The 13,852-nt window shown below is 29.9% G+C and overlaps 1 protein-coding gene across 1 annotated transcript; it reads left to right on the top strand.

The window, feature by feature from the left end:
* Window positions 1-7,283: 7,283 nt before the first annotated feature.
* On the top strand, window positions 7,284-7,937 carry LOC115878256 (protein GVQW3-like). Its single transcript, XM_030894681.1, has one exon. The coding sequence runs from the start codon at window positions 7,284-7,286 to the stop codon at window positions 7,935-7,937; it is 654 nt and encodes a 217-aa protein (XP_030750541.1).
* Window positions 7,938-13,852: the final 5,915 nt, after the last annotated feature.

Raw genomic sequence — 13,852 nt, forward strand, 5'->3', positions numbered from 1 at the left:
ATATTTCGAAGAAAACAAATTTTGGCTATTTTAAAACTTTGTCTCTAATTCCATTATAATCTACCGTATGATCGAATAAAAACGGCGTCAACGATGGCTATGAAATGAAGATCGCTGTCATTTTATATCTATGTAAAATTATATGGGAAATATCATCGATCGTCATTTCATAGCCATCGCTGAAGCCGTTTTTATTCGATCATACGGTATTTTAGCCAAAAAATTTCAGATAAAAGTTGTAGATAATCACATACCTAATGAGTTTGTGTTTTCTGTTATTTTTTCTAAAGCCTGTCATTTTTGACATGACACAAACATTATGTTTTTTTAAATGGTAACCATAGTTGGCCATGACTTCATAAAAAGCGCCATTTTTTTAGCTTTTCAGCGATATAGGTATAATATGTTTTTTTTTCGAAAAATTACAAGTTATAGCCAATTCTTTTCTTTCTTGGCTAATTTCCATACCAATAATACCATGCCAATTAGTTGGCATCAAAAATGTAAAAAGTTTCATGTTTTCAAAAAAATATCATAAAATTCGTAAAGCACTCAATTTAGAATAAAATAATCTAAGAATGAAATGATTCTTTTATAAACCTGCATTAAATCAAATTAAAATAGGTATGAAACTTTTTTTTTAAATATTAATTAACAGCAATTAGCATTATCATAAATTATAAATAATGTACCAACATATCAAAATAATAATTTCTTTGTTAATACGGTTTAGAATTCTTAAAATAACAGGCAAAAATAATCCACAATTTACAATAAAATGAAAGTTTCGTTTAAATTTCTTAATCAGCTGATCACTATTAAAGTTCGCAGAAACCCTGGGCTATATTATTACATTACTCTGAGGAAAATAACGAAAATAATCGATATTTTTGACTCCGCCCCGAAAGGTTCACGATTTGTCCCCCAGTTGGCAGCACATTTTGTCTAGTCGGTTGGGCAACTTTAAGAATATATAAACAAGGCTATTATGTTTTCCGAGTTACCAGTACTTGGAATTTGTAGCACCCTGTATCGTGAAAAAAACAGCAGATTATTTAAAACCATATTATTACATCAACAACCTCACTAGACATTAAATAAATGTTCTAACCATTGAAAATGTAACAAATGTGAAGAAAAAATTAATTAAAATTATATATACGACAGGGCTCCTCGACAGATACGATTTTTCTACTTTTTTTTGCCTTATCTGTCGATTACCTTAATTTTTAATAGATCTAAAAGAAAAAAAATTAAGAAAATTAGCTATAGGTAGAGGGAAATTGGGTATTATTATGAAAATATTTAAATGTATATTTCTCAATAAAATAGAGAATTCTGACCGAGTATAAGTGCATAAATCCGAGAGTTAGTGCATAAATCAAAATTAACAATTTTTGTCGTAAAAAAACAGTAAAATTATTGTTAACATGACGTAAAATTATCTAAATGATTTATCGCTATCCAATGGTTAATGATAATTCGCGTATAATTATCATTTAGCTAGACATTTACTATCGATGACGATTTTCGTCAGTCTGCATGAAGCATTGTTATTTATTTAGATAATTTGCGACAGGTATAATAAAATATTTCAACAAATAGATGTTATAATTATTAGTTTCCTACACATGAAAATTGGCTCCCAAAGCCACACCTTGCCGACCCTGTATAGTGAATTATGTGACCAACAACTATTTAAAAATATTCATGCTCTTATGAGCCTATATGTTTACTTTCTTTACCTCATCATTTCTTATGCATTATGTATTTTAATTTCTTATGCATTTTATGTAATTAAATTTATAAAAAAAACAATAATAGAGTATATGAATAAATAAATAAAAAAAATTGCATATTAAACAGTCTACAAATTCAAAAAACTTGTCTTGAAAAAATCAAAATATTTTTTAAGCTTTGTTGTTTATTGCGTCTATTTAAATATAAAATTTCTTATTTATGTTGCTAATTGATTTTAGGAAAATATGAAATTGAGGTACAAAATATTTACTTACGCGTTATACTGTTAATACAAGGTTTTTACTCCTAATTGTTAACCAATACCAACTTCCTATTTTATTTAGAGATGTTTATGCATTACAAGTAAGTTAATAATGCATATAAAATCATTTTGGCGGTTTACTTTTTTGAAAAACATATAGTGATACTAGTTGAAGCCTGGCGCATCCGCCCCGACATCAGGAAATAAAATACTTTTTATTTTTCTTTTTTAATTAAATAAAAAACAAAAAATCCGGCGACGACAGTTTTTAGAACAGCCAATTAGCTATCTTTTAGTAAAAAAAACCACCTTCTAGAACAAGTGGTTACTTCAGTAGAGACGACACAGATAAACATTAGCATTTTATATACAGTGGTGGCCAAAAGTATGGAAACTTTTTACTTTTTAAAATATCACAGAAAATATTGCTATGCTATAATTCTCAGGAAGATAAATGAACAGCTTATCAGCAAATAAAAGTATTCCAAAAATTACACAGCGAAAAAAATCTGTTTAGCAGTTTTTGTAGGAGAACAATAGATTTCTTGTGGCCAAAAGTATGGAAACCATAAATAAATACATTAAAATTATTTAGATTAAGCTGATAAACGGTACGATTTGCTTCAGATAAATATAAACATCATGCCCAAGTCTAAATATTTCTCTACGAATTTAAAAAATAAAATAGTTGAATTATACAAGAGCGGTTATAAACAACTTCAAATAAGTAAAAATTTAAACATTTTAAAAGGCACCGTTTCGAAAATAATTCGTAAATTTAATAAAACAGGGAACGTTTCAGCAGCTTTTAAGTCAGGAAGACCAAGAAAGTTGTGCAACAGGACAATGAAAGTAATGAAGAGAATATCAATGGGAGATCCAAGAAAAACATCCACAGACATTTCTCGAGAAATGGGTGAAAGGCGAATATCGGTGTCTGCACGCACGGTGAGAAGAAGGTTGGATGACATGGGACTTTTTGGAAGAGTTGCGGTGAAGAAACCACTAATATCAAAGAAAAATAGGATGGCCCGCTTTAAATTTGCTCAAGATCATCTCACCTGGTCTTATCAGAAATGGAATACTGTACTGTTTAGCGACGAAAGCAAGTTTCAACTGTTTGGTAGTGACGGGAGACGTTATGTCCGAAGACCAAAAGGTACACGGTACAGCCATAAGTACCAGATGCCCACAGTAAAACATGGGGGTGGGAGTATAATGGTATGGGGGTGTTTTTCTCGTTCAGGTGTTGGTCCTCTTGTTAAAATTGATGGGATATTGGACCGTTTTTTGTACAAAGACATATTGGAGAATAATATGCTGCCTCATGCTGATGAAGAAATGCCACTCAGATGGTTGTTCTAGCCAGACAATGATCCCAAGCACAAATCTCGGTTTGTTCAAAATTGGTTAAATGAACATAATGTTCCACTAATGGATTGGCCCTCACAGTCTCTGGATCTTAACCCCATAGAAAATTTATGGGACCATTTGGATAGCAAAATTCGAAGCCATTCTATTTCAAATAAAAATGAATTATGGGAAGTGCTAAAAACTGAATGGGCGGCCATTTGCAGTAAAGATTGTACGAGATTGATCGATTCGATGCCACGAAGATGTAGAGAAATAATTAATTCAAAGGGATATTCCACTAAATATTAGTAATTTTTATATTATCTTGAATTTTAATAAACATTCTTCTTAAGTTTCCACACTTTTGACCAAGAAAATATTCATAATTTTTAATTTTTTTGATAGCTGTATTTTTTTATTTAAATGTATTAGGTTTTGTAGGAAATTATTTGTAGGTCACGATTATATAAGTCGTTTTATTTCATATTTTAATTTCTCAGCATAAATGACAAATTAAAAAAGTTTCCATACTTTTGGCCACCACTGTATGTAGATACCGCCACTGTAAGAGAAATCTATTTTTTTTGTAAAATATCTACTATTGCGTAAGATCCAAACAGAAAAAACTTGACAGTGGTTTTTTTCTTGTAAAAATATTTGTTTAACTCCCCAAAAATGCTTTGCAAGCATAATCATTTTTCCTCAGAAGCAAAAAACAAAAATAATTAAAAAGAACAACTTAAATAAATAATACCTCAAAAAAAAGTGTCTAGTCGCAATAAAATATAAACGCAAATCACATAAATATAATGTATAACTCTTTGCAGCTATTTAGGTGTGTTATTATCCTAAGACCAATGATCTAATATTCTTTATTAAAAGCTGTTAAAAATTATTTCTTTAATCCTATATTATGGAAATTTAAAATCCTTATAATGAATCTGCAAATTTATTAAAAACAAAATTAATTTTTATTGTAAAATTAATGACCCATTACTGTGTTAAAATGTAATTTGTATGGAATTCTATAAAATATAATATGTATAATTTTCATCTCTTTCTACAAATCTGTAGTAAGATGGTAGTGATTGAAAGGAAAACGACAAAAGTATTATACCATAATTATTTATATAAATTGATTTCATTTTCACATAGTTCCCTGTAGGAAAAATATTCATATTTTTATTCAGGTATTCAAGGGCATATTTTGACGTATAAAATTTCTAAACTATACAATAAAGTTTGACTTAAACCGTACTAGGCACATTAAGCTACCTAAATGATTATTATTAATTTTCAATTTTCTTAAGATTTGAATAATACAGGGGTGGCGCTTCTCTAAGGAGAACGACAGTTTGTATTGAAATGAAATTTTGTGAGCGTATGTAGATTAATTCAGAGCACTTTTTAAAAATATAGAGAATTCTACAGGGTGTGTCCAAAAAAAGTTACATATCAAAGTTTTGTTTTTTCTAATGGAACACCCTATATATTAATTGATTTTCGGATTCTGCGAAAAAAATAAAGGTGAGTTTTATAAGAGAAGTATATGACTAAAATGTAAAGTTTTTGACATATTTAGCATTTTCTAGAAATAAAGAACAATTTTTAAATTACAATAAAAATTACCTAAATTGAAGTTTACCCGGTATAGCTTAATATTTATTAAAATTAACTATTGTACTTTAAATCAAATTAAAACTTGATCCAAAAAGTTATACAGGGTGAGAAAATTAATATTCAACATTGGTCATCTTTAAAAGCACGTTACTCTTTTATTTTAAATGGAACACCCTGTATATTATTCCGATATTCAATGGAGAATTCATATCTCTTCAAAATACTATTAAGGTTTCCTACCCCTCAAACAAAGGTTTTCCTAGATATTTTCATTTACATGATTTGATCTGAGTAAATCTTTATTATTTCATAAAATCTAGTTGGCTGTGATATGTCCGACGTTACTTCAGCATAGCAATCTAATTAGTCCAACTGTAACAATTAATTATCATTTTGTGTCAGTTAAAACAAAAAAAATTTCTCAGAAATTTGTCGAAAATGCAAACTTATCCTACATCAGAGAGAATTGATACGATTCTATTAGTTGGTGAATGTAGTGTGCATTCACTAATGAATACTTAAATGCTCTTGATTTTATCTAGTCTGGGATTTTTATGGGAATATGTTAAGGACAGTGTTTACAAAACCCGACCAACTATATTGTCAACAACACCAAATCTTAAACAGAATACACACAATAAATATGTCTCTGAAAAGAGAAGAAGAATAGGATAAAAATTTGGGGAGGGGGGAACCACCGCGATCTATACAGTCTCAGGGCTTTGACAGAAGCCAGTATCTGAGACGGCTCCACAGAGGCCAGTTTAGTGATGGGAATAATCGAATTTTTTTCACCATCGAATAATTAGTAATAATTCATATTTCACAATCGAATTAATAATTCGAATTATTTAGTAGTATTATAAATTTAACCTAAAAATAAATTCGTCCCAACTAGTGCTCGTCTAGGGGCTATTTTATACAAATCTGAAACATTGCCATACCTATATTCTATCACTGAATAAAAAATAAAAAAAAATATTCTTTATTCAATGTATTCTATTAACTGTGCCGAAGCCGTTTAATAAATTAAACCATAATTTAAAGTTTTAAATTTAAAAGTGCCTAGTTTATGATTGTTTCAATTCCTATTGAAAAGCTCATATCTAAAATAAAAGCTTCTTCTAAAACAATATAAGTATGTCCTTGTTTACGTGCGGTTCGTATTTCTTTTTATTTTATCAGTTGAAATCAATAATTATTTAGATAAAAGAAGAAAATTAATTTTAGTGTTCGGCAGGTGTTTGGTGAAATTTGGGTGAGATGGAAATGAACCAAATAATAGTAGTATTCTTTCGTTCTGAACGAAATGAAAATTTTCACTTAAACTGATTTATTCCTACGTGGTATAGGAAATAACAATGATTTCTGGATTTTCCTATATCGGATCGTTCCTTTCTTTGTCGATTCCCTTTATAAATCAGTTTAAGTGAAAATTTTCAGTTCGTTCAGAATTTTCAGTTCGTTCAGATACTACTAATAGTACTATACTAATTACTAATATTCGTATTCGTCCATAAGAGGTTATGTTTTATGTTCATTTGTAATTCGGTTACCACAGATATAATATAAAATACTACTATTTTATCTCGATTATATCGAAAAAGGTAATTCGAATTTGTTAGTTTTAATTTACTATCGAATTAGTCGTATTATTTAATTCGAATTTTCCGAACACTAGGCCAGTTCTCCATCTGTGAAGATTAGTGATGTATGGCTATTACTTTTTCGATTTTTTTCTAGAACACCACAAAACATAAATTAATAATACTAAAAAATTACCCTAATTGGTAGTATTAATTAGAGTTTCCAGAACCATATACCAAAATATTTTCGTTCAACGATTGTGGAGTTCGTCAATTAGCAAGCAAGGGATTCAAAAGTAAAACCGATAAAAAAAATTGAATTTCAAATGAAAATAATATCAAATTAATAAGTCTTGAGAAAGCAAACATGAACCATGAACACAAATAATGAACGCCAGCAAAAAAAAGACCAACCTCGTAAAAAACTTAACTAAATTAGAAAAAAAAACTTAACATTTTCAATTAAATTCCTATAAAAACATAACACAAAAAATTAGTTACTAATACATTCAGCAATATTATACTGAATAATAAAATAACATACGAGGATGGTCTGAGAACTTTCCGACCTCAACGTGAAGATGGCAGCACTCGTAGATAAAAGCTAGTGAATTTTCATTGTTCATCTGTTGACAGTTATTCACCAAAGTTTCAGCCATTTTGGATTCGCAGTTGTTATGTAACAGTCGTTTGAGTGAGTTGACGTCAGTGTTTTTGTGAAAATGGACAAAATCGAGTATCGAGCTGTCATTAAATATCTGGTTTTGAAAGGCAATACGCCTACACAAATTAAACATGAGTTTGATTCTGTGTATGAGGACTCTGCACCATCATTTACCACAGTGAAATTTTGGGCAGCTGAATTTAAACGTGGCCGTAAGAGCTTGGGAGACGATGAACGTTCGGGACGTCCAAAAACTGCAACAACCGACGATAACATCGCCAAAGTTCACCAAATGATGTTAGACGACCGCCGAATTAAAGTGAGAAAGATAGCAGAGGTTATGAACATCTCAAAAGATTATGTTTGTCACACATTAAATCAAGATTTAGGCATGAGAAAGCTGTCCGCGCGTTGGGTGCCGCGTTTGCTCACGTTAGACCAAAAGCGTGTTCGTATGAACATTTCCAACTCTATGTTGGCGCAGTTTAGGGTCAATAAATCCGAGGTTTGGCGTCTATTAATTACTGCAGATGAAACTTGGATACACCACTATACACCAGAAACAAAAATACAGTCCAAACAGTGGACGGCAGAGGGAGAACCGGCTCCAAAAAAAGCAAAAACTGTTATTTCGGCTGTTGTGTTCGACTGTTATTTCGGCATCTCACACCTCAGCAGCTGCCATGGCGAAAATCCACGAATTACGGTTTGAACTGCTTGACCATCCGCCTTACTCACCAGATCTAGCCCCTAGCGACTTCTTTTTGTTCTCTCATTTAAAAATTGCGCTCGGAGGACAGAGATTTTCGTCAAATGAAGAGACAATAACCTTCGTGAACCACTATTTTGCAGAGAAAAACTCCGAGTACTATTTGGACGGGTTACAGAGATGGGAGCATCGCTGGGAAAAGTGTGTAGAGTTACAAGGGGACTATGTTGAAAAATAAAAAAAATATTCTGAAAAAATGTCTTGTATCTTTGTTAGGTCGGAAACTTTTCAGACCGCCCTCGTATTTAAACTTCATTAATTGCTAATAAAAATTATAGGAACTTCAAAATAACTTCAGAAGCAAGAACAGCAAGAGAGAGCATCGCTACTTATTTAGAAGAATTTGATTTCGACCGTTAGAAAGTATCAATAGTCTTTCGCACGTAACAAAAAATATGTTTTTAATTATTATTACAGAGTCCCGAAAACACCAAAAGAACGGGGAATTAATAATTTAGAGTCCCGGTTCTTTGATGTCTGAAAAGAATCGGTTAGGGTTCAGAATCGGGAATTCCCGGTTCTGAACCCTATATATAGTGGTGTTTACAAAAAAAGCTCTCACTTTCAGTGGCTAAATATCCAGGATTTCTTTAAAAATTTATAACAAGAAACCATTTCACTCTTTATAGGGGCAATAGTTATAGTAGGTAATAACCTATAAAATAGCTAATGTTGAGAGACGCTACTGTGCGAAGCCTCGGGTTGAAAAGTTATATCAGCAGCGGAGATTTTCGAAACTCGACCCGTTTCAATGTCAGTCACTTAATTAATTAGTTAATTAATGTAGTGCAAAGGCTTCCACGGCTACATTTTCGGATAATGTATGTATTTATTTACTTTGTCTTCCAGTTTGACGGTTATAGCATGTAAATATTTGTCCATAAATATTATTACCTATATTCTAGTGTACCAGTAGCAAAAAAATATAGTGTATAGGTAAATTAATTTGTGTTATAATTTTAGTAAACTAAAATCGCATATTTCTGGTATTATTACATACATAGCTATTGTTATTTTAACCGTAAATTCTTGTTCAAGCCAACCGGTGATTTTTTTCTTCTATTCTATCCATTTTTACTAGCTTCTACGTCCCACTAGTCAACTCGCATACTCAACAATGTTGCCGTTTGCTGTCACCTTATTTTATGAACGGTTTACATAAACAACACATATACCGTATGATCTTGGAAATGAACATCGATGGCATTCCCTATAATTTATTTGGTTACTAAATAAGGGAAATAAATTCCAGTATTTCTAATATCAGTGTTTGCTGCGAATGTAATCGCAGTTTTGTGTGTTCTAGTGTGCTTCGGAAACACTTTAAAAAATGTCATCCGAATCAGATAGAGGAAATAAGTATATGCAGTTACCTGCGAATTTTGTAATATACATTTTAGTGCAAAGAAGAGTTTAGCATGGCATTTAAAATGACATGCACAAGTGGCACAAGGTAATTGACCAAATTATCAAAGAAGTGAGGTAGAATCAAGTGCAAGCATTGTTATCCAGGTATTAGTAATGATGGTGAATAGACTTTGACTGTGTCTTTCTTTGTCCTCTTTAAGAATGGAAAATTTGATCTTAATATCCTTGATTGAGGGATAATAATAGAACTGTTTTAGGTGATGGTTTATATAATACCTGTACAAAATATTAGAAAAACATGTTTAATGTGTGATTTTGTCAGTAGGTTTAAAGATGATTTACATGAACATTTTAAACGGGATCGTGATATTAGTGTTAAAATAATATTACATAAACTTTTCCTTGACTGAACAATTATTGAATTCATTGTTTTCTCAAAATAAACACAATATAATATTTGAATTCAAAACTAGTAGAAAAAAATCTTTCTAGTTGGTTTGACTAACGTTCACTCTGAATAAAATGCAGAAAATTAAGATCTATAAATAAATAAATGCCTTTATTGTCAAAAAATTTTACAATTTGTAGACAAAGGTGAAGTAAACAAACAAAGGAAACAAACAAACAAACAAAAGAGAATACAAAACATTATACAAATAACATTGTCAGTCTTATTGTTTAAAATAAACATTTATAAATGTTTACAATCTCAAAGAACAAAAAAATCAAAATAAGATTCAAAAATATTTAGTAAGTTTATACTAAATATCAATGACCTCTGGATAAATTTACCACAATGTCATTGGTAAATATAGTAATAGCAAACATTAGACCAGTGTTTAGAAGATCAAATTCGATTATCAAAATATAAGTCATTTACGGCGTAGAATGCCTTGTCTAGTAAATAAGATTTCAATGCTTTGCGAAATGAAGAAGATGATGTTATGGATTTGATTTCAAATGGCAGGTGATTGTGCATTTTTTTTGAGTTATATAATATTGAACTTTTAACTAACTCTGAGCGTGGGGTAGGTAGATAAAGATCTTGCTCCGCGTTCCCGAATGGATAAGTGTGGGATGGCCTTTCTTGAGAAGCTGATACATGCTTACATATTAGGCAAACGGATTCAAATATAAATAAGGAAGGAAGAATTAATATTTTTAATTTTTTAAAAAAGTTCTGGCAATGAGTTCTGCTGTTTAGTCCCAGTGAATATCGAACAGCTCTCTTCTGGAGCTTAAAAAAATATCTAGTTGTTAAAAAAAGTATCATATCGTCCCATTGCTGCCAAAAGTCACTAACTTACTTTTTATTACTTCCGAGAAAAAGGCGTCTAAAGATGGATTGCATTAAGATGTTATAGTTAGTAACTATTCGATATTAAAATAAAACATAAATAGCCAGAAATCGTAGTTAATGACTTTTCTAATCGATTCTCCGCTTCAAAACATAGTGATTGAATTGGGTTGTTCGGAAAAATGTTAGTTAACGACTTTTGGCAGCAATAGGGCGATATATTTTCATAAATAAAAATATTTGAATTTTTTTTTAAATCTTAAATCTCTAGTAAATATTATATTATAGCAGAATAAACAACCTACACTAAAACGCACAAAACTTGGTATTCACTTCACTTATATTCTTACTTTATCTGGTATTCTGATTACTATTAAGAACGTTCTAACAAAATAAACCAAATAACAATCAAACTTTAAAATAAACCGTAAAAATAAACGTCTGTAGTAGATGCCAATTGAAAATCATGAAATTAAGGGACAACAAACGGCAACATTGACGTGGAAGCTTGTTCCATTTTCATCACCATTAAATTGCACAAATTTATCTGCCCTATTTTTCTCGATCCCAGTTATGAGACTGGATTTTGAGACACAAAAACTGCACAATAGCACAATATCTCTCAGCTATCTCTCGAATAGCTTTTTATTATAGAACTATGATGCGCACATCACATTTTGCAGACCCTGTATATTTGATATACGCTTTATATCAATTCTCGTATTGCGAATTATATGATGTATCTTTCTGCAGGATTATATATAGCAGAATAATGAAATATTGATGTTTGGAATTAAATGTCAAGTTTAAATATAAATGGGTTCAATTCTTTCAAGGTGCTAGCAACGTTATTATGCTCAAGGCTAGGGGAATTAAAAATTGAAGACGGCCAGCAATTGAAATGTATTAAATTACATTACAGGGAAAACTAAAAATTATTGTTTTTTATTTGCAATTTTTTTTTTTTTTTTTTTTTTTTTTTTATTTTATATTTGTATATTATACTCTTTATTTTTCTCAGTTCTTTTCTTCTCTCTTCTTTTCTTTCTCATTTCGACAGACGATGACAAAGGAAAAAGAGATTTGGTCCCTACCATCTAATTATTTTGCAAAAACTTTCTAGATATTTTTTAAGTAATATGAATGGTTTAAATATACTCGTCATTACGTCGCCGTTCGTCTCTTGTTGTTTTAACCAGTTTTATTGTTATTTCAAAATGACAAATCATATTTTCATTTTATTGGTTTGACGGAACGATGACGCCAAAGATGCGATGCGTATTAACTCGCCTTTAGATTTTTCACGCTTGTCAAAGTCTTGCCAAATTATCGGTTTAAATTTTGTCAGCTTAATATGTTCAAAATTATCGCATTTTGGTAGATGATTCATTTTGATTCGTGTTATACGTGTGTTTTGTTCTTTTGCAGGCAAGTGGAGGAAAAAATCGAGGGAAAATTACTACTGGCTAGACCCATAGTACATTTATAGTAATACTCGCTGCCCAGCAGAAAGTCTTTCAATCAATGAAGTTTGTATACCATCTCGCGTCTCGTCGTAGATAAGTAAGTGCATCTCGTATATTGCTACAAGGATCGTACTAAACATATACCACTAACATAAAATAATTGCAAAAGGTACTGTTAAAAAAGTTAGGGGGGAATTTAAAAGGTAATTAATCAACCTCTTTAAGGTATAACATTTTGTAAGTGTTATTATATCAATAAAATAGTTTGATTTATTTATTCCTGTGGAATATTACAAATTTGTATTTGTACATAAGTTATGTTATATAAATATAATAATAAATGCGGGGAGTTTCTTAAAAGCTTGAAAGTAAGAAATAGTTCGTTTATATATTTTTTTGGTATGTGATTTTTATTTTGTTTATTTTATAACACAATAATACCGTTTTTTTTTAATAAAATAACTCGATTACATTTTTGCATTTTTATATAGAGTTTTTTTTTCACAATATTGTTGAGTAATCACTTATCAGTTAAATCAGAGAATAGGTACATAAAAAATGCTGACCTTTCTGTTAAAAATGGAACAGACCCACCTGTATGTCGGCCTGCAGTCCTAGCTAAAAATTGAGGGAATTGAGGGGCGGACTATAAAGAGCGGAAATTTTAAAAAAAATATTATAAGTATCACTGATTACTGTTAAAGTTAATAAAACATATTTTTTATACTTTAATATAATTTAATGTATTAAAAAAAAAAAAAAAAAAAAAAAAAAAAAAAAAAAATCAATATATTATTAAAAGGACTTATTATTTTCAAGAAATTCCATAGTAAATAAATTACAGCATTAGTAAAACAATATCATTATTTTTTAGAGCTGCTATTTAATTACATAATATTGAAAGAATTATTCTTTTAACAATGAAAAAGATTATCCCGGAACCTGAAAAAAAAGAATGATCAATTAACTTACTTAAATTATTTCAAAATACATAAAAAAAAAAAAAAAAAAAAAAAAAAAAAAAAAAAAAATTAAAAAAGACATTTTAGTTAGATGTTATCATCCATTTATGAAATACCATTGCAAGTATAATAGGTATATAACATGCATAAGGCACTACGATACAACTACCTGTATCATGATAACACGACTAAATGAACAAAAATATATGCTAATTTAAATTCCTTTAATGATCTAATGAAACCCTATCTAGTCTCAAAGCATGCCATTCCAAAGGCAAAGAAAACTGTTATACCACAAAATATAAGCTGAATAAAAAAATAAAATTTAGTTATAACTTATAACTTTTTTATCATCAAAAGAATACTTTTATCAGATCAATACCCTTGGATATATTAGTATTTTATATATACGACAAATCCCGTTCAAAAGTTTACTAACTCAAAAAGAGAAATAGAAACATTGTCAGAGAGAAGTAAAAGGAGAAATTTACCCGCAATATGCCCTTTTACTATGATTAACGGCCAAAAAAATAATGTTGAATTAATAAGAATTTTAACTGATCCTTCTGAGGTAATCAGATTAAAGGAACATTGTTTTTTAATAAATTTAAAAAAAATTTTGAAACATTTTTTAAAGACAATACATTTTAGACACTGGCTGTGCGATATAAAACAAGGATCTTACTATTATTGAGGTTAGAAAGTATTTACATAATATAAAACTAATCAAAATCATCTTTTCATCATTAAATTATAGAGGTACTA

Source organism: Sitophilus oryzae, unplaced genomic scaffold (assembly GCF_002938485.1).
Source record: "Sitophilus oryzae breed Bouriz unplaced genomic scaffold, Soryzae_2.0 scaffold_1507_pilon_pilon, whole genome shotgun sequence".
NCBI lineage: Eukaryota > Metazoa > Arthropoda > Insecta > Coleoptera > Curculionidae > Sitophilus > Sitophilus oryzae.